Source organism: Anguilla anguilla, chromosome 4, assembly GCF_013347855.1.
Source record: "Anguilla anguilla isolate fAngAng1 chromosome 4, fAngAng1.pri, whole genome shotgun sequence".
Lineage (NCBI taxonomy): Eukaryota > Metazoa > Chordata > Actinopteri > Anguilliformes > Anguillidae > Anguilla > Anguilla anguilla.
The window spans coordinates 48,056,375-48,077,752 of record NC_049204.1 but is presented as its reverse complement, the minus strand read 5'-3'; the positions used below and the strand labels follow the sequence as shown (position 1 = coordinate 48,077,752).

The window sequence follows — 21,378 nt, the reverse complement described above, 5'->3', positions numbered from 1 at the left end:
TGTGCTGCTGGCCCCAGTGCTTGATGACAGTCCATTTTCAGCCTGACTATGCCCCTCAGGCCCTGAAGATCCAAAGTCGCGACTGGCCCACATTCTTTATGTCTGCTCGAACTGCCCACACTCTCATCAAGACAACTGCTCACAAACGCAAAAGTTTTTGTACTAATCATCACTGCAAAATCTTTCGCAGGTTTCTCTACTCTCGTGACTCAAGAGAAATGCGTGTCTTCCACACAAGGCTGACGAGGACATTTAGTTTATAAATACAATCAGAGAATGGAAGTCATTTTCATAACAGTGAAAAAGAAATTATCGTTTTTTGATGTGCTGTTGAATCTACAATCTGCATCTACATTCAATTCAAAACTTCTTCATGAAGAAGAAAAAATGTTTTTCCTTAACTAACATGAGACAAGAGTCAATTCCTCTAATTAACTTGCACACCTTCAGTGAACATTTGCTGTTCTGTGAAGGCTGTCAACCAAATAACCCTGGTTCAGTGATGAATGATAGGTGCCAAAATGGTGAAGCTCATCTTTTTCAAATGAAATATTAATGCAGTCGCCACAATTATTTTATTCATCTCGCCTCTTTTTTGAATCCATTGCCTGAAATCACCGTTAAGTCTGTCTATTAACAAAAACATATTTAAATATTTTTAAATATATTTAAAAATGCAATATAAAGGAAACAAAGTATTAAAATCAGAATGGTGTTTTAAAAACTGAAATTCCTAGCCATCCTTCAACAGGTACAGCAGGTGATCTACACACTAATTCTTATACTACCGAGAGACAATGGTTTGGAGAATCCAGCAGTCTCAATGCCATTTTAGCTGCAGTCACGAAAGCAATGTAACTGAGGTTCTACACCCTGCTGAGTTCTCGTCGTTATCATTGGCAGAGATGCTGAAGACTGCTTGAGTGCGAGCGAGTTGTTATTTCAGCTCTTTGGCAGGTGTTCAAAGTGAGCCTGCAGGTGAAGCCAGCAGCAAGAAGCATGTTCGCAATCATCAGGAAGCAGAGGAGAGACATGAGTAGCCCACATGTAATGATGGAATCAGACATCATTGAAGTAGTGGTGGACAAATGTGCATTATGAGAGCAGCCTTTAGAAATACCTGATAGAAGCTGCTTCCAAGAGTGTCAAAGTCTGGATTTATTTTCATTCTGTCAAAGATATGCCATAGTTTATTGGCTTAGATTGGGTATACAAAATTGGTCTGCTCCAAATGGTTACCAAAATTCTTACCTGGTCAAAAATGTGCATTTTCAAAACATTGACCTGCAGTTTGTTGGACCAGTCCTCCATCTCCGGTTATGTTGACTTTACTTAGCGTTTCAAACCAACAGCTTAGTCCATGTTTTATGGATTCAATACCTTGTCATGTCCTTTGCAGCCATTTCCTTTTAAATTATTTTAAGGGAAATCCTACCTACATGTGCATGTGGAAGCCAGTTAGCTTAGTGAGAGGTGCTAAAATGTTTCCATGGTAATAAAGAAAATGAGGGATAGAGGCAGCTTATGTTACAGCTTGCATAGAATGGTTTAAGGTTTTTTGGTTTTTTTGAAGAGTTAATAGCAGACATACACAATAGTTCTGCCCATTCATTCTACATTTATATTTTGGCCACTGCATTGCTTTTTTAATGTTTATTAATTAATTAATTTATTTATTTATTCATTTTTACTGTGCTTCAGGAAATAAAACAGGAGCAACAAATAATATGTCAAGAAATTCAAGATACTGTAGGTGTTATTGTGTTCCTTCTTTAATTATAAATCTGTACAGGTGAGTTTCTGTCTCTGTTGGAGGATGTTAGCAAGATGCCTGGGGACATGACACGTTTTAAAGCAGAGTTTTCTGCATTGCTAGATAAACAGTTTTAAAGGCATTTTACAGAACAGTAAATTAATATATAACATAAGAATATATGAATATACATAAAAAACAGATGGTTGTGGCCCTAAAGGACCACATAGAGTGTTTATGCCAGTAGGTGGTTCTGCTCTAGATTTCCGTGACCCTATGGTCTTGATTAAGTGTATCAGTGAAGTTTTCTCCGATATCAGACTCCTAGGAATATCCCTCATACTGTTCCACTAAACCACCAAAATTCATTTAAACTATCTAACAAAGAAACAAAACTGTCGGTCTGGAATGCAGCCCCAATCCACAATAATGTGTGGGTGGATTTATCTAAGGTTCCTTTGCTAGATACTTCCTCATTTAAATACAAGTATAATTGCATGCTGATCTTATGCATATTTTAGATAGTGAACTGATATGAGCCATGTATATAAATGTGGTGCATGGTTTATGGTCAGGTCATGGTATTATAGTCATGGACCTTCCTCTTGTCTACTGTACATCAATGTTAACATAAATGTACAGCATTTTTATTTATTTATTATTTGTTTTGCTTTCCCTCAACTTTTATGCCCATTTTGGAATGCCCAATCATATTAATTGCTGCCACCTCTGATATCGATTAGAGAGAGAGCAGAGAACCATGTAGTCTCTTCCAAAGCATGTGAAATCAGCTATCACTTTGTCTCACACTGTAGTCTGCAGGTCAGGCTTGCAAAGATCTAAGTCAGAGGAAGACACATTGTGTGCAGGTTAACAGGTGGACAGCTGGTAGAATCAGGCGAGCCAAATTAGGCTTGAAATGAAAACCCACAGGCAGTAGATTTCTAAGATCTGGATTGGGCAGCTCTCTTATAGTGTATGGATGGGCCTCGTGGTCAGCAATCTAATCTGACTCATGTGAAAAGGAGCTCAACTAGATCTCTAGTTGTTGAACGAGGTGTGCTTTTTGGGGGTTGGAGTGAAAACGTACAGGACAGTAGATCGCCAGGGACAGGATTGGGCAGCCCTACTCTAGAACATGCGCTACTTTATTAACAACGATGGGTCCCCGAGCAGCTCTCATTTCTCTCTTGTTAAAATGGCAGTCTTGTTAAAATGGCAGCTCAATACATGCCTCATATAACTGTCCAGCACTTTCTATCCCTTTCTATGCTATTTTCATAACTTTAGATCACATTTTACATTCTGACATGCTGTCATATAAAAAGATTTCAGTTCCAAAATAGAATCAGAATGGAGCACAGACATTTAAACAATACATAACTGCTCCTCTCTTATCTGCTATATATGTCACGGTTTATACTCTTCAAATACATTGCATGTCATATATTTTCTTAATAAATATTCATATTAATAGCGTTCCCCTGGGGAGCTTAGCAGATACAGCACATTATCACTGAGTCAAAGTAGGACAAAAAACTGATTCTCCTGTTTGAATGATGTCAGTTTAACACTGAAGAGGCTACAGTTTTTTACGACCATAAGTTTTTTACGCTAAGTTTGATGCCCAGTGGTGTCAAGCTCATCCAGCAATGCAGCATCAATTTCAGCACCAACAGCAACATAATTTCATAAAGATTATAAAACATTATGTTGAAAAACTATATTCTTGAAATAAAGCACAGGACTATCAATTTCAACATTTGTATTTCTAATTTATATTGGTTTTATTATAAAGGTAAGGGAAAATGTGCAATTAATGCGCATAAAATGCGCGTATTACAGGCACATTGAGAAAAGCGCTAAAATGTGCAAAACAAGCAAAGCACAAAATGGAGAGAGTACATTACAAGTGCAATATTGAATAATGAATTCCGCTCACTTCTCCTTTCCCTTTGCAACTGCTGTTTTGATTGAGCTTTTACAAGTGTACTGTCTCATTTCTCTTACTCATCAATTCCACAGCTCTGGTTGTTTGTGTGAGCAGGGACCGCACACAAATCGATTGCATTTCACGCACTTGTCTATAGCCTTATTCCAATTGCATTTGCCTACCTGGCACTGCGTTTTCTTTCCAGGAGTGTGTGAGGTGGTGCTACAACCATGGCTGCTTTGGCGGCTTCTGCTTCTGTCATTGACTTCATGTCATTTTCATCGAATGCCAGGTCCATGATTAATTCATTCATCAGTAATTCCAGTGCTTCCTCTGGTCCCATTCGTGTGATTTTGCCATTCTGTAGTTTACCTGAGGTCAGCGTTTTAGTGAAAAACCGAAAGTATGTTGGAGCCAATCTCCCCGGAGTTATGAATCCATCATTTCTATGACTACAATGCCCACAATCATTGATCCCCTTGCTGAAGTCAATCAAAGTAAATCATCTTCATCAAACGATGAATTAACCTTGTGTGATTATATGTGCGAAATCAGTTTCGATAGCACTTGACCCAGAAATTTGTATCAAAGCGTCGTTGCTGAATAAGTGTGCCGGGGGAGAGAGCAACCCATTCACACCTGGGTATCAGCACCTGTTACTTATTGTCTGGCAAGGGGGTTTTGTGATAAAAAAAATAGTATTTTGTATTTCTTTAATGAGTCAGATTTTAAAATCTAACTGTGCAGTTATTTTAAGCCCAGCTATTTAGACAAAGTCATGGAAGAAGGAGAGTATTGCATTTGCGGTGTTGGAGTAATTATCATTTTACAGGCCAAGCACTCGTATAGACTCTGGCCTTGTGCTAATTTCAAGGGTAGTGGGACAAGTCTCATGGATGAGCTAAGACTAATTTGCCATCGTTACAGGCTAAAATCTATATATATATATATATATATATATATATATACATATATATATATAGCAATCACATATATTTCAATATATTTTCTATATTGTTAAGGGCTGAGATTGTCAGTCATTGCCTGGGTGCTGTATAACCTCATAATAAAAATTGATCCACCATTAAAGATGTTAAAACCTGTAATCTACTATAAGAGATAAAACTTCCACCATGAAATGTCAAATCAGGTTAGGTCCAAAGTAAGCTCTTAAATAGGCTTTTTGGTTCTTTGGTTTGCCTTTAGATTGATGCTTGATGCTTGATGTTTGACCTTTTCCAGACGCAATGTGACTTAACAAATTCTTGAAACTGTTTCTTTGGAAACCCTGTGAACTCATCTTAACACACACATTAAATGTCTTTATGCAAAGTATTATCCATAATGTATCCAAATTCCATTCTGTCCTGTGCAGTCACAATAAATAAAGGCAGTAATTCAGAGCACTGAAATAAACTTTGTCTGGTGAGGAAGCTGAGTAGTTACCCTCAAATACTCATCGACCAAGTCCTCAGTTCACAACAGTCTACCAGAAAAGGGACAGTAGTGTAGTCTTGATGGGAAAACATGCATGGATTCTTCATTTGCCCCTTCATTAGGACACACATACACAGTTAGAACATGCCCTCTAATGACAAATTTGACAGGCATAATGACTGATTGTGACCGTCAGCAAATGTTTCGCCTAAGAATTCCTGCACTGCTTTGTGCCCACGCAGTTAAGTGTCCATTTAAAAGCCACATTAACGTCATTTGTCTTTTCACTTCTTCTCTGGTGCAGAAGAGAGTGAACAGCGCTTGCACTGCACAGCCCTCCGAGCCATCAATCATCTGGCAAGCTCCCCCCATGCTCCGAGTGCCCTCATTGTTAAAATGAAAGCAGATTTCTCCATGGCAACTGGAACCCTATAAGGTTGTTGTCGCTAATCCTCCCCAGCTTACACAATTCTTATTTCTGATAAGAGGTTTTACCAATGCAGTGGAATTCTCATCAAACCCTTCACTTCCACCCACAAACGGACTAAAACAGACTCTGCTACATCCACACAACTAAGAGAGGTAAGAGAGACTACATTCAGCATTATTCTTTTTATTTCTTTTCCCAATGTCAAACTTTAGGACAGCCTACAGTTTGGTTTGGATGAAAGCAGGCTATCAGTAGTTTATAATGTGAATGGTAGGTGAAAAATAATACCGGGGAGTGCTTCTGCCTTGACGTGTTGTAAATAGAGGATAACCGGCTGTCTGTAGGCTGCTGAACTATTTTGTGCTTGCGATTAGAGAGAACATACACTGTACTTTTTCATATCTAGATGAAATCCCTTGCACGTATTGTGTCACTGTTGTAAATGTGTGCATCTTTAATTCTTTACTGAGGATTTCTGTGAAAATCAGAATCACCTTCTGAAAATGGGTAGATGCTGCAGCTGACAAGCATATCTTTACATTTGACTTTGTTGTATATGGAGCTAAATTTCAGTAATGTATTGCTTGTGATCCATTTCATCTGAGAGAAATATCTAATGCTTGGTTGCATTTAAATGGAATAAAGCATTTGGTTAGAAATGGTTTGCTTCTCAACCGAACAATGTGGGTTCTTGCTTTATAAAACAAAGACTCTTTCATTATATTTGTAGTTATTGTGGATTACTGCGACTGACACTACCAGAAATGTCATTAACGGTGAAAGTTAAAGGTCTTGCTGCGGACAAATCATATGTGCATGCTCAAGTTATGGAGTCAAAAGCATACTGCAGATTAGGTCCAGCAAGCTACGCAGAATGGGCAAGGTTACCCTTCATTATTGTCGTTTGCATATGCTTAAAAAATATGATGTGGCAATTATTTTCTTTAAAGTCAAACCTTCCCTCCACTACTCACACTCCAGCCCCCCCCCCCCCCCCCCCCCCCCCCTCCCCAGCCCTTCCGTCCACCTAATCCTTTTCTTGTGGATTTGGGGGCCATAGTCCTAGCCAGACCATCTCCTTAGTATGGGGGCTAATTCAGGTGATAAGTACCCACTAGGACCGCCTGTGGTTCCCTCACAGCTTGTCAATGTAACTCAGCGTAGGCAGCCGAATTAATCACGCCCTGCTGAACTGCACGTATTCCACCTCCGCTGGTAAAACTTCCTTTTTTCCCCCCACTCCATCCTTGCCTCAAGTTCCCTCTGTGAAGCTCCAGTCTGACACGAGGAGGCTAGGACAAGTGAACCAGGGCCCCCCGAACCGCCAGCCATGCGTCCCTGGGCCTGTTCTTTCCCCCTGGTGCTCATGTGCATGATGGAGAGCGCTCTGGGAGCACGAGGGCACGAGGAGAGCTACCTGCGGGATGTCCTGCAGGCCCTGCCCCTGGGGGACCCTGCGCGAATGGACAGGAACCAGACCAGGATCCTGATCTCCAGCATCTTCCGAGCCGTGCAGTGTCCCGACAGGATCGCCGGCTCATGGGAACAGTGTGACCAGGTCAGGGCTTTCGGCATCCTCCCCTACTCTACCGCCCTGGGGTCTCTTACGAGCTTCAATAGGGTTAAAGAGCGGATGTTATCACCAAAGGAATGCCTGCTGAATTTATTTATTCATAGTTTTGTGGCTTTCGATCTCCAGTGTAATTAGTGATATAATTAAGCAGCAAATGAAAAGAGCTACAGTTATACAATCCTGACTGCATGTAATTGGTGGATATGACTGTGGTAGCACTGAGTGTGGATCTCGTTTTTGTTGCTTTGTTCACACTGGTCTTCTGTGCTGGTCTGAAACTACTATTTTTGGATGCCGAGAGAAAATAAATCAAATCAGAAATTGACTTGAGAAGTGGACAGGAGTTTGTTGATAAGACTGCAAATTGAAGTTCACCTTTCTAGGAGAATTAGCTTTAGAGAGGCGAGTCATAAACAATTTCTTTTCAAGATTCCGTTCTACACGTTCTTCGTATGAGCAACCAAAAACTCTTTTAGGTTTAGATTTGTCTGGATATTTCATAGAGTATTTCAGAGGTTAACTAATAAAAAGAAAAAAGGTTCATGTTATTTTTAAAGAATGGGTGTCCTTGAGTGTTTATAGTTCCACAGTATAAGCTGACATTTGATGGTGACTTGCATCACTGACGATGCTTGTGTTTCAGGCCAAGCCTCCATAGAGCCCTGCTCCTATCACTAGCATTGACGAAGGCTGTCGTCACATAGCCTAGCGGGGTTTAGTCTTGATAATGTACATTGTTAGAGAACAGCGAGGTTTCATACTTTTCCTTTACCCCTCCATACTTTTCCCACAGTGAATTGTTTAAACAAAAATATTTGCAGGCTCAAGTGTTTCACCCACTTCAGTGAGACTGTGCGAATCTGCTGCTTTTGGCAAAGGCCAGGGCACAACCGCACATATTCAGCTCACTACAAAGCTGGCTCTTCAGAATCCAAGGTGCCGTGCAAGGCTAGGCTGACTGCCAAGATAAAAGCGGCCTATTGTTGGGCGCATAATTAACTAGAAAAAATTACGCACATGAAAACTTCATTATATTTACACAAAACCAATTATATTGACACAGTATGGGTAATATATTTTTTCTTTACGCATAATAAATTACAAAAGTATAAAATTAAAAGTGTCTTGCAATACATTAACATATGTTTTTTGGTCAAAGCCCCTGGTGGTTTAATCTAATCCTCATTTGTTTTAGTTTAGTACACACCTGATTGCATGTGAATTTTCTTGTATGAAAGCAAAAGGAAATGACTGTGCTGTGGTTTCAGAAATGTTCATTGGAGCTGAGATGTGCTCTATACACATTTGTCTGTGGCAATCCTATCATTGTACATAACAAGGCATGGTCACTGAGCGGAGTATAAAAGGGATAATACAGGAAGTGTCACAGGAAGTTCCTTGCGCAGGACTGGTAGTTCTCACATCCATGTGGGACCATGGAGAAGCCTTTGAACCACACTGAGCAGGACGCAAGTAACCGCTGAGCAAGTAAAGCAATGTGCTGCAGATGTCTCTGCAGATACTGGTTAAGCAATGATATCACGGTACTCACTTCAGCAGTGAAATGTCAAAGAGTATTAACATTAGATTATGTATCCTTTCAATTCATAAACGTGCAAAAATGTGTTGCCAGTCAGTGCTATGGAAGAATCAAACTCAGCCTCAGCTGGGTTTATACTTGCAAGTATGCACTTATAATTATCTTTGTATTGCACTTATCATTTAATAAAGCTACATTTTTCTATTTTTTCCATACAGTTTTCAAAAAGACTCCCATAAACTGTTAAGAAAGGCTTTGCTTTGGGCTTAAAAAGAAATCGTAGGTCTGACATGAATATATTGGTTTTATTTATCAACTACCATGTTACTATCAAAATGTCAATATGAAGAAGTGGATATTACATAAGAATATTTCAGAATAGGTACAAAATTTTAAGATTATTTTCAAATGAATCTGCAATTATTAATACAATATTTATAGCAATTAGCAGTTGCTAAATAGTGTACAACTGTGCAATAGGTATTAATACCATTAATGATTTTTGGTGATTAGTTATTTAACAATATGAATCACCCTATAAAATCAGGCGCCCTGGGTTCAAAGGAGATTTTATATTCACGTCATGTTTTCTTGTTTTTGTAATGAAATTTTCAGTTTTTAATCTCCAACATTCCTTATGTATGTTTTCGAGGCAGATACTTATCTCACCCGTTTAATCTTAGAAAAGTTTTTGTCTTGAACCTTTAGTCAGCGGTTGTTTATGCCAGCTCGTGGCTTTACACGGCTGTTTCTAGTTAAGCAGTTTAAACTCTCAGGTGCCCTTCCAGTAAGTCGTTTTAGCACTGGCTAAATGACAGTACATCCTTCTGATTAATTCTGCATGAAAGCTGGTAAACAAGGTTTTCATTTGCCTGGGTGGCGCTTCCGTTCACACACACGAGGACAGGCCGATGTCCCTTAATGCCGTGCTGTTGCCGTTGCAGTGCCTGACGATGGACACGCTGCTCTCAGTCCTGGAGGATGATGGCAGGGAGTATCTCTCTGAGGAGGACTTCCAGCGCCTCTCCACTGTCCTGCTCTACTACATCCTCAACATGAAGGACCTCTGTGCCTCCAACTACTCTTCCAGCTCCCAGGACTACCAGTACTACATCTCTGCAGTGATGAACCTGCACCCACAGGAGGATGACGAGTTCCTCTCCCCCAATGAGACGGAGAGCGCCCTACAGCTCATCAACCAATATTACCTGCCCTCCACCTCTAATCAGGTGAGCATTGCACCCTGAATGTAGCACTGGACGAACACACCCAAAACAGTGTGATCTCGACTAACACACCCAAAGCAGTGAACACTGGACTAACACACCCAAAGCAGTGTGCTCTGGACTAACACACCCAAAACTGTGAGCACTGGACTAACACACTCAAAGCAGTGAGGACTGGACTAACACACCCAAAGCAGTGAACACTGGACTAACACACCCAAAACAGTGTGATCTCGACTAACACACCCAAAGCAGTGAACACTGGACTAACACACCCAAAGCAGTGTGCTCTGGACTAACACACCCAAAACTGTGAGCACTGGACTAACACACTCAAAGCAGTGAGGACTGGACTAACACACCCAAAGCAGTGAGCACTGGACTAACACACCCAAAGCAGTGAGGACTGGACTAACACACCCAAAGCAGTGAGCACTGGACTAACACACCCAAAGCAGTGAGCACTAGACTAACACACTCAAAGCAGTGAGGACTGGACTAACACACCCAAAGCAGTGAGCACTGGACTAACACACTCAAAGCAGTGAGGACTGGACTAACACACCCAAAGCAGTGAGCACTGGACTAGCACACCCAAATCAGTGAGGACTGGACTAACACACCTAAAGCAGTGAAAACAGGTCTAACACATCCAAAGCAGTGACCATTGGCCTATCACTCACACAAAGCAGTGAGAACTGGATCATCACGTTTTTTTGCTTTGGTTGAAATATACATGTCCAGCACACCTCTGAGTTTTTTCACACTAGGACTGACTCGCTCTTCATTTCCTTAGTGTGTCGATGCCTCGTCCCTGATGGAAGATGTGGATATTGTGGATAGCCAGGGAGCTGATTTCTCCTCGATCTCAAGGCTGGCGGGGGCGATCGTTGCCCACGTTCTCCAGGGACACTGTTTCAGCAAGAGGAACCTGCCCTCCCCAGGATTCTTCACTGACTTCATATTTCAGTCCCTCAACCGAACCAGTGGCCTGGATGTTATAGGTAAAAAAAAAAACTAAAAAAAACAAACATATTTCACAGCAAGAATATTCTGTTACAATATCCTGATAAAAGTTGGAACATCCATCTGATTCAGAGCATTTCTTGTAAAGAGAAAATACTGAGAGAAGCTGTCATGTATTTGTTGACCCTTTAGATTTAGAAGGTCTGCTGCACCAGCTAGGAGTAGGAGGGGGAGGGGCTGTTCATGTGCACAGCAGACAGAGGAGGAGTATCATAGGCTCTTCCCAAAAGCAGAGGGAGATACGACGATTGGACAGCTGCACTCAGGAGCCCAGCACTGACTGGACACAGGTGAGGTCACTAAATATAGTATGTCCAGTCAAATAGCAGTTCTGTGACTATTCTGACATTATGAATGAATGAACGAAACATTGCCTTTATGTAACACTTTTCCAGACACATTATAGTGATGAGAGGGAGCTCACCTCAGCCACAACCAATGCGTAGCACCCATTTGGATGATGCGTGGCAGCCATTTTGTGCCAGAGTGCTTACCACACATTGGCTGAGGTGGAGAAGGAGAGAACAATTTTTTTTTGCCAATTAAATCAGGGGATGATTAGGAGGCAGGTTCACAGAGACAAGATGGAAGTTTAAACAGAACACTGGGGAACCCCCAATTCTTTATGATGACTGTCATGGGATCTTTAATGACCACAATGAGTCAGGATCTCGTTTGAACATCTCATCCGAAAGGTGGCACCTCCTGCAGCACAGTGTCCCCGTCACTGCACTGGGGCATTGGGGTTTATTTGACCAGAGGGAAGATTGCCCCCTGCTGGCCCACCAATACCACTTCCAGTCGCAATTTCGCTTTCTCAGGTGGTCTCCCTTCTAAGTACTAACAGAGCCCACTCTTAATTAGAGGGTGTATGGTGGTATGGCTGCAGGCAAATTATAGATACATCAGGGAGTCCTGTATTCTCAAGCTTAATTAACAAGTTAAAATATTTGCTTAAAAATACCTGAAGTTATTTCTTGAAGTGCCCACCTGTCTCTTACATTTTAATTCCTAATCTTTCTTACTTGCATACTAGACTAAAGAATGTATCATTAGTCTAGTATGCAAGTTGAGGGTTCACAAGTTAATCATCTTAAATTTAGAGTTGAAAGGGAGTCTTGCTAGTAATTTGCAAGAAAGGAAGCATGTGTGTGTGTGAGAGAGAGAGGGGGAGGGGAGTTATGAAAGAGACAATTATAACAGAACGGATATGCATTTAGCTGGAGGAATAATATGTTTGTTCCCTTGCTAACAAATAATTTGTTGTGGCTCTTTAAGCAGCCCATTTTGAACTAAGATATAGCCCTAGATGTGTATTCCAACACAATTCAGTGTCAGGATTTTCCCAATAAGTTCAGAGTTAGCTAGACAAATTCCCTTGCATACATCCTGAAATGTTATGTGTTATTTCTTCCCCAAAAAGCCAAATTCACAACTGACATGGTATCCATCAGGTGAAGAATTGCGACAATTGTTTATTTTGAAAATAAATTTTGAAAAGATCCAGTTTCAGTATAAAATGCTATTTTCAGTTCACATATAGGATGGATGTCTGTTTTTGTCATTTGTATCCAGCAAAAGGCAAAACATGGACAAATCGTAATCGTAAGATATAGCACTGGAACTTATCAGCTCCAGTAAATCTAATGCAGACTCTCAAACTAAAAGATTATTTTAGAAAATTTGATGTTTTAGTGACAAATCTAGGAGACAGTTGGTCATGTCTGACAGTACACTGTGTGTGATATTCTCATTTATGGAAAGGTTCAGAACCAGAAAAGCAGCACAGCTTGCTGTAAATTTGAAACAAAACTGCGTAACGGCATTGTGGTCCTCCTTGACTTTGTCTCTCTCGATGGTCTTGTTCTGTGAGAACAGGTCTGCTTTTCAGCCAGTCAGCTGGTGGAAATTTTTGTGCTGGACCCCCACTCGCCTATCTCCAAAGAACACTTCAGGCACATTTGCCCAGCCATCATCCAGCAGTTGCTAGGCGACGTGTGTGCTTCCGCTGAGATGAAGGTGCTGAGTTCTCCTCCGAGCGCCATTGAGAGTAAGACCTCCCGCTCCATCCGCACACCCCTAACTGACAAGATCATCATTCTCTCTGCAAGATGTGCACAGCTCCGGGTCCTCATGACATTTAATAAATCACATGAGTTGGTTTTAGAAATGTAATGTGTGCAGCCAAACTATGATCAGCAGTATCTTAAAATCAAATGGCAGCAATTTCAATATAAAACAGTATGTGTGTAATAATGTCTAATTTATTTTGTTAGGAATAAAACTTTCAGTTGCATTTTTAGTTCAGAGACCACTAATAAATTGTTTTTTAACTCCAATATGTTGGATTATTTCGATAATTGAGTAACACATGCTTAAATTAGCATTGTGATACTGTTAGGACATAGAATATATGCATGAAGAAGCATCAGAAAAAATGAAGAATACATGTAGCATAGTTCTAGAAAGCCTTAGAGATATAAGCAAGACTCGTTTATATGTCACTAAATTTGGAGGGGAAATGAGTCATCTTTTAAAATCAGGATTTCCTAACAAAGCAGGATCTAATTCCCTCTTCTCTTTACAGGTGGGAATGAGATAAAAAATAACATCAAAGAAGCTTATAATTTGAACTTGGGTAGTGATTTGTAAAAGAGCACTGTCACTATGACTCACAAACAGGCTAGCAGCTGAAAGAGAACATGGTGTTTTAAGCATTCTGATTAGAAAGGAGAGCAGGTCTGCCGTGAACGTTCACCACGTGGCCACGTAGGCCCAGCTGCGTGTTTCTCGTCCAAGGTGATCACACGGCCTTGCCGTTAACTGTCACTTTGTCATTTCGATGTCATTGGGTCAAGGCTGCCCAGACTATGATTAAGAGGGCCTTGATAAATATGGGCAGGGATTAATCAGCCTAATGCATGAATTACTCACACGTTCTATCTGAGCGACTGTATCACATTGGAATCGCTGAGAAAATTAAATAACACCAACAGTCGGTCATTGGAACATTTTGCTGGAAGGAAGACTGCCTCTGTTTTAGCGGAACTTATTGGTGCAGAGGGCGTGCTGCCAGACCCCTGTGCTCACCCACCCCCCCCCCCCCATTCTCTCTCTCTCTCTCTCTCTCTCCCTCCCTGCAGAGTATGGTTACAGCACTGTGGCTGTCTCGCTCATCACCTTGGGCTCCATGCTGGGCATCGCCCTCATCTTCTTCAACTCCTGCCAGGAGACGTATGCCCTCCTGCTGCAGCTCTTCGTGGGCCTGGCTGTGGGAACGCTGTCCGGAGACGCCCTGCTGCACCTCATTCCACAGGTGACCGCTTTCAAGACACACTCACCTTGCACAAACATCCATGATCTGTGCGTCATTTAAGGTGCTGAAGTTCTGCGTTGAGAAATATATTAATAAGAATGAAAAATTAGCAATTGTGTAATATATAACAATGACAGTAATAATGATGATAACAAGTCATTAAGTCATTATTAAGTCGTTACCGTTATTATATATGAATTTTAAAGTTGTTATAAGACTATTGGTACTGTAATTAAATAGTATTGCTGTGAGGTCTGTGTTTCCACTGCCTGTAGTACAAAGTAGTAAGGAAACAGGCACGCTGTGTGTTTCACATTCAAGGTTGTCACAGAGATGAGAAGCACACAATGGCTTAGACCTAAAGAAATTCAGACCAGGCATCTGCTCATGAATATTCATTAGAAACAAGGCCATTGCTTGTTCGGTTATCATTCTAATTTCTATGAATATGCATTGATTTGTAGCATCCAATAATTCAAAGGCGAAATATATATCAGGCCTGACTGCTCATGAATATGTATTTATAACAGCCAGCACCACAGCCCTTTAGCCAAAAACTTGTATGAAATCTGGTGGTGATTAACTGTGTCTGATTGATGGAATTAGCTGCAACTGCAAATTTGTTAGTAGTAGAAGTACTAGTGGTAGACCCAATGACCCAACACTGACCCACCCAACAGCAAATACCATGCAAGCACACAATGCTAGTGACTGAAACAGTTTTTGCAATTTCCTCATTTTCCTTATTTACAAAATTTTTAATTCTGAATTATTTTCTTTTTTGAGATTACACATTGGTTACACGTGAATTCAGGTTTTTTTTGTTAATCTTACTGGTTGTTAAAGCAGCATCACAATATTTCCTGCTTCATTCATACATTTTTTTCCATTCTAATTATATTTATTTTATTATTTTAATTTTGGCTGTTATTGTTTTGTACAAATATTTTTTGTATTTCAAATGACGGATTCATATTCATTTTTAGAAGGTTCAGTAACTCTTCTGGTTCCCCTCTACTCCAGATTCTGGGTCTTCATGACCACAATCACTATGACGATCATCATGTGGTGGATAACAAAGACTACCTCTGGAAGATTCTGGGAATCATAGCTGGAATTTATGGATTTTTCCTCATTGAAAGAATATTCTCTCTTGTCATGCCATCACATGGCCAGGTGAATTCTTAAAAATTATAATAATCTTAATAAAAAAACTTAAAAAAATAAATTACTTTTATGATTATCACTGTATCACCTTTGATTCTCAATTCATTCTCAATTTTTGCACATTTCGTAAGCATTGCTGAAGCTTTAGGTTGAATGACCAGTCAGACCTGGGCCAAAATATGGTTTGAAACTCTTTAGACCCTAACAAAATATAATCATAGAAATTTCTGGCAATTTTCCATAATGTTAAATTTTCCATTAATTTCTTCTTTCACATGATTGTACATTGTGTACAGTTACAGCATGTTATTTGTGAAGATGGAAGTGCGTAATTGTCATACAACTATAGCTTTTTAGAGTGTATTTCCTGAACAGCGTAAGGTCCTATGCACGCTTACTGTAGTAATGGAGTAATACATTTGAGTAGTTTCTCTGTGTAAAGGCTACGTGCTACCAGAGTGGCTCCTCTAGCTGGCTGAGCCGGAGTACAGGTGGGCCGCAGATTAATGGAGTCCTCTTCCTCCGGCAGGGCCACGCCTTCGTTCACCAGCACATGGGCCATTCCCGCGACCTCTCTCTGGAGCTCAGCTGCAACGGCCAGCCGCGGAGGGGAAAGTCCATCTCCACCATGCAGCTGGTGAGTGACGGCGGGTGGAGGGGCGGAGCTCGCGAGCGCAGGGGTGCGGGAGTGGACTGTGCGCCCCTCATGGAGGCTTTGACCACAGAGGTCATGGGCAGCTCATTCAGCAGCACCGTCGTGGATCCGACGCATGCCCGGCCATGATCGGCAGCCTTCGGACGAAGCGGAGAGCCCACAGTCCAACCCTGGAGGTCACATCCAGTGCGGGGCGAGGGGTCTTCCACGTGTCCTGAAATGGTTTTGGCATGTATGACCATCGGGAGAAAATGCCACTGGCAGGCTCTGCAGGATAACAGCTGCCGGTGGGTGTTGGATCAGAAGGAACATCCTCATTACTGATGATCTTTCTGATCGTTTGGAAGGGAGCCGTCTAACACCTGGAATGTGCCGAGCCCGAGTCCCTAATTTCACGACCAGATGCCGTGATGTCATCATCCCCCGGACCCCTCTCACCCATCGCGCAGTTGAAATAAGAACTACCGGCAGCAGCAATCCCTGTTCCTCACCATTGCCCCCCCCCCCCCCAACCCCCCACACACTGCCCTCCGACCTTCTTGTTTCTTCCTCTCTCGTAAAGTGTCCGTCAGCGCTAGCACATCCCTGGCGTGTTTAACAGGCCTGTCACATTCGGCAGATGACATGACTGCGGAGGAGGGCGGGGGCTGACGCGCCAAGTCGCTGTCGTCAGTAAAAAAGGCTCTTCAACCAAAAATGAAAAAATGAAACTGACAAAAAAAAGAGAAACCTCAAGGAATTTTTGGCTTGATTAAACGGCGTCACTTGGCGCGGATGAAGCGAGCCGAGCCGCAATGCTAATTTATGCAAAGTGCAGCGTTTCAGGAAGGCATCGGAATGGAGCGTAATTGTCAAGTGGGTGGCGGCGTAACTGGAGCAGGCGATCGGTGAAAAGGGCCCTCGGGGAGCAGGTTGAGTCATCGCAGCGTGGGGGAGGGAAGATAAACCCCGCGCTCCGGCGTGTATAAATAGGGCGCGCTCCAGCGCGGTGGCCGTTTAGGAGCGGGGGTGGTTCCGCCCGATTCCGCACCTCCAGAAGCTGACCAGAGTCCTTTGACGTGGTTGGTCCTCAGCAGATGAAATGAGAAACGCTCTCGAAATTTAAAAAGGCAGAATTTTCTCTGCAAGTCTGGAAAAATGGCTGCCTCTTGTAGCAATGTGGGTGTGTGAATTAATGTCCACAACGTTTATTAGAATACTCCTGAGTGACAGCAAAACAGCCAAACATCAGACAGGAAATAGAGTCCTTTTGTAAGCATTTACTCTTATTATTGATGAATATTTTTACTGTTTTTACATGATGAGAGCTTTGAAATGAATTTAAACATGTCTGAAAATGAGTTGGTAAGCAATGAGCTTATGAATCAGATTCTTTTTGCTCTTTTTCAAATTCTCTTGCTTTTTGGCAAAGTATCTTTTAAAAAAAATCTTTATGGGGCAACTCAGCATCTTTCTCTCTGAGTCAGGGAGTATTCTGCTGTTTGTGTGTGTGTGTGTGTGTGTGTGTATGTGCCTTTTGGTGGGGGGGTCATTGTCAGGGTGAAAGCACCTTTCCGATGGGATGATGATGCAAGTATCACTGACTGAGAATCTTTAAGGTTCCAGAGTTCCGTTCTCCTAAGGGAACGAAGAACCTCATGATTCTAGAGAGCCCATTTACATTGCCAAGACCGAAATACTGCTCCCAGATGCACAGACATTTTTAAAAAGTATATTTCAATTTACAAAACTTTCATGAAGACCACTTCTGTATAAGCCACTGGATGACCGCAATTCTTTTGGAGGTCTCAATATGGAACTTTCCAGAATGTGTATAAACAAAGACCCAAACAATCAAATGAGTCCTCAGTACGTCTAATGTGCTAAAATAGAAAAAAAGAAAAATAAAAACATTTCTGTTGTGTCATCACGTCATAGGGGAGCCTGGAGGATTCAGAGTGTACAGAAATACCCTCCGAAGAGCCGGACATAAGGATCCCTACACGACCCCTGAGTAAGAATGCCTGTTGCTTCACTTTATCCCAAACAAGCTCTTTTGCCTGTTTCTATAGATTGACAGAGGTCGTTATGCAGTTGAATGTACTCTGCCAGGCTGAAATGAAGGTATGTGGTAATGAGGGAGGTCGGTTGTGTGTGCCCCTAATAGAGTCCCGCTTTGTGTGCCCAGGGCAAGGGGTGTCGTTGCTGGCCGTGATGGTGATTGTGGGTGACAGCCTCCACAACTTTGCGGACGGCCTGGTTGTGGGGGCGGCCTTCTCCTCCTCTTCCGAGACCGGCATGGCGACCACAGTGGCCATACTGTGCCACGAAATCCCACATGAAATGGGTAGGACCCATGGGCAAACCCATCTGGAGGGCGACAGTTAAAACCCGGAAGAACTGGGCCATTGCTCTGCATCTAGATCCTTCTAAGAAGCGTTACCTGGCTGCCAGCTCGTGTAAACTCAGACAGCATAGCTACATGGCCACAGAGGGTGTCAGACAGCCTCTGTGCTAGGTGACCTGATTGCTGGACACTTGCAGTTAATCGAAAGGTGACAGTTTAGCCAAAGAAAAGTTTTTGTCCAGATGCATTGAATTTTTATAAATCTGGGGGAGCTGCACTTAGCATGCTTGCTATGATTCACACTACGTAGGATTCTTTTTTTTCAGTATTTAATTTTCCAGAACCTGGAAGATTAATTTCAAGCTCCATTAAGATGCGTACTGAATGTTAAATGAGCCAGGTGCACTACTGATTTCGATATGCCAACCTTTTAAAAAAGCCCAAGGTGCTCTCTAAAGGCTGGAACCAGGGCTGCTACTTCAGTGTGCTGCAGGAATAATCTCCATGCGGAAAGCGTAATTCTATGATGAATAGCCTTTCTTTTTTCCTAATCTCTCTGCTCTCCTGCTCATCACACTACTCATTCTCGTTATCTCTCCTCTCCTCTCCACATCTCTCTTTTCCTCACATCCTCTCCCCTCCACTCTCCTCCTCCTCTTCTCGTCTTTTCTCGCCTTCTCTCCGCTCTTCTACTCATCACTCCTCTGCCCATCTTCTCCTCCTCTACTCGTACGTCTTCCCCTCACCCGTTTTCGCCCTTCTCCTTTCCCTCCTCTCCCCCTGCGCTCTTCTCCTCTTCTCCCCTCCGCTCGCTCCCCAGGTGACTTTGCAGTTCTCCTGAGCTCAGGGCTGTCGGTGAAGACGGCCGTGCTCATGAACTTCTTCAGCGCCCTCACGGCGTTCCTCGGCCTGTACATCGGCCTCTTCGTGTCCAGCGACGTCGCGGTGCAGCAGTGGATCTTCACCGTCACTGCCGGGATTTTCCTCTATCTGTCGCTGGTAGAGATGGTGAGTCAGACCGGAACTGTTATCCCACTCGCCATCAACTCTCAGATTAGATCTGGGGTCTTCAGCAGTGAGTCATGGCTCCATGCTAAAGCCAAGATCGTTATCTCAGTGGAGGTAGGAGAAAGTGTTCCAAACCGGACTCTTTGGACTTGGCAGCCTCTCACTTCGTTTTTTTAGTTGTTTTTATGATGTGGCGGCTGGATTATTTAACCTCATACATGATTAAAGTCTCTGACTCCCACACACAACCCCCCCCCCCCTCATTTAAAATGTATTTGCATTTTTGGTGTCTGCCAAAAAATATAATTTTCTGGGGTGAAGTGCATACTGTAGCTTATGATTTTACACATTATATTTAAGCGGCTGCACAGGGAAATGTTCAGCTGTAATTCAACTCTAGCAGAGTTTATATGAATCCAACAGAGTAGCATGCACTCACAGAGTTCCTTTTGGGTTGCGCCTTCAGTTTAAGCTCTTAAGCACTTTCAACCCAACGTCTCCCCTTCATGGGGGGGGGGGGGGGATCTGGTGTTGATGGCACACATGCATCCACACGCAAGACAGGTGTGTTGGAGACAGATAAATGACAGGCCCTCCGCCCTCTCTTCCGTCTCCGGCAGCTCCCGGAGATGAGCCACGTGAAGACGCAGCGGCCATGGCTGATGTTCCTCCTGCAGAACCTGGGCCTTCTCCTGGGATGGGGGTGTCTCCTGGTCCTGGCTCGGTTCGAGCACAAGCTCAAGTTCTGAGGGAAACACCGTGCACATGTCATAGGCAGCACATAAATGATGGGGCAGTGTTTATCTTTGCTTTTTTTTAAAAGGAACATTGTTTCTAGTATGTTGCAGAAATGCACTGAATTACATGTACTGTACATCCAATAGGCGATAAAATACCGTTGTGAAAAAGAGTCTTTCTGCAAAAAAAGTTTAGAAGTCTCATATGTTTTATGAGAGTGTGAGTATTATGGTGGATGACTATACTATTGTTTGTAGGAGAATTTAATTCAGACTGACTTGCTATAGATATCTGATAAAACATGACATGAGAACATCAAGATAAATGTTGTCTATGCTTTTGCAGGGGGTAAAAATCACCATTGTAATGACCAGTACTTGGATATCGCAGATATATGCCTCATTGTGTGTAGTCAGTTGTTGTTGTATTTTGTGACAGGTACAATTTAGGATAAATAGCCTACTTTTATACTGCTCAATGCCTGGTGATGACCAGTTAGGTGTTTACAAGGACAGTTAAAACAGTCAAAGGTGTAAGCCTCCATATGTCGCACCACTTCACTAAATGTGGGATCCAGACAAATGCTTGTACAGTTGTCCTACTAACAGTTCCAGAAAATTCCTGCTGTCCACATACTTGACCTGCTATCTTTTTATTAGAGAGCTCATCTGGACTTCATCATGTGAGTGAACAGTCCTTAAGGTTATGATGCCGGAAACTGTTGAGGGCTTTGCGGCAGAGTTCTTCACAATCTCTGAACTGCTGCAATAGAGCGGAGAGGATGAGAAACAATCAAAATGAAGACTGTCTTTGTTTCCTCCTCTGTGCAGTGCTTGTAGCTTGACCGTTAGACACATGTCTGTTTATACTGCTCTGGTATGGTCTTTTCCACCTTATTTCTCTTTTTTATATATAAAAATTTGCAAATGTACAGGAAAGACGCTTCAGGGGCTCACCTTAAACATCTTTAGCACGCACAAAAGACAATCAATAAAGAAGTTTTTGTAATGCCCTTTACTTGTTATGTTTTGTGAATCGCAGTACAGGGCTCCCATGCCGCGGGGTTTGTGGAAGGCGTCTCATCGGGGCTGAAGAACACCGTTGCCCTGGCGGACCCGCTGTTCTGCTCTTTTCGTCTTCGGTTCGCGCAGGGAGCGGAGAACTCGTCTTCTCGCTTTCCAGCGCAGAGCTCCCATTGTCCTCTGCGGCCCAGCGCGTGGGTGGCCTCGCCCACCTGGACTGTGTTCCGT

At 42.5% G+C, this 21,378-nt stretch overlaps 1 protein-coding gene across 1 annotated transcript; it reads left to right on the top strand.

Annotated features, from left to right (window-relative positions):
• Positions 1–5,408: 5,408 nt before the first annotated feature.
• Positions 5,409–21,141, top strand: LOC118224860 (zinc transporter ZIP12-like). The gene is made up of 13 exons (XM_035412665.1): positions 5,409–5,705; positions 6,811–7,111; positions 9,611–9,895; positions 10,689–10,896; positions 11,051–11,208; positions 12,797–12,968; positions 14,062–14,234; positions 15,258–15,410; positions 15,931–16,038; positions 17,974–18,049; positions 18,224–18,382; positions 19,203–19,390; positions 20,011–21,141. The coding sequence occupies exons 2-13, from the start codon at positions 6,884–6,886 to the stop codon at positions 20,137–20,139; spliced, it is 2,037 nt and encodes a 678-aa protein (XP_035268556.1). The 5' UTR covers positions 5,409–5,705; positions 6,811–6,883; the 3' UTR covers positions 20,140–21,141.
• The last annotated feature ends 237 nt before the right edge of the window (positions 21,142–21,378 follow it).

Bases quoted from the DNA above. Each gene is read 5' to 3' on its own strand.
- LOC118224860 (XM_035412665.1), top strand. From the start codon at position 6,884: ATGCGTCCCTGGGCCTGTTCTTTCCCCCTGGTGCTCATGTGCATGATG. The intron at 16,039-17,973 runs GTGAGTGACGGC...ATCACGTCATAG, and splicing joins CCATCTCCACCATGCAGCTG to GGGAGCCTGGAGGATTCAGA. The intron at 19,391-20,010 runs GTGAGTCAGACC...CGTCTCCGGCAG, and splicing joins ATCTGTCGCTGGTAGAGATG to CTCCCGGAGATGAGCCACGT.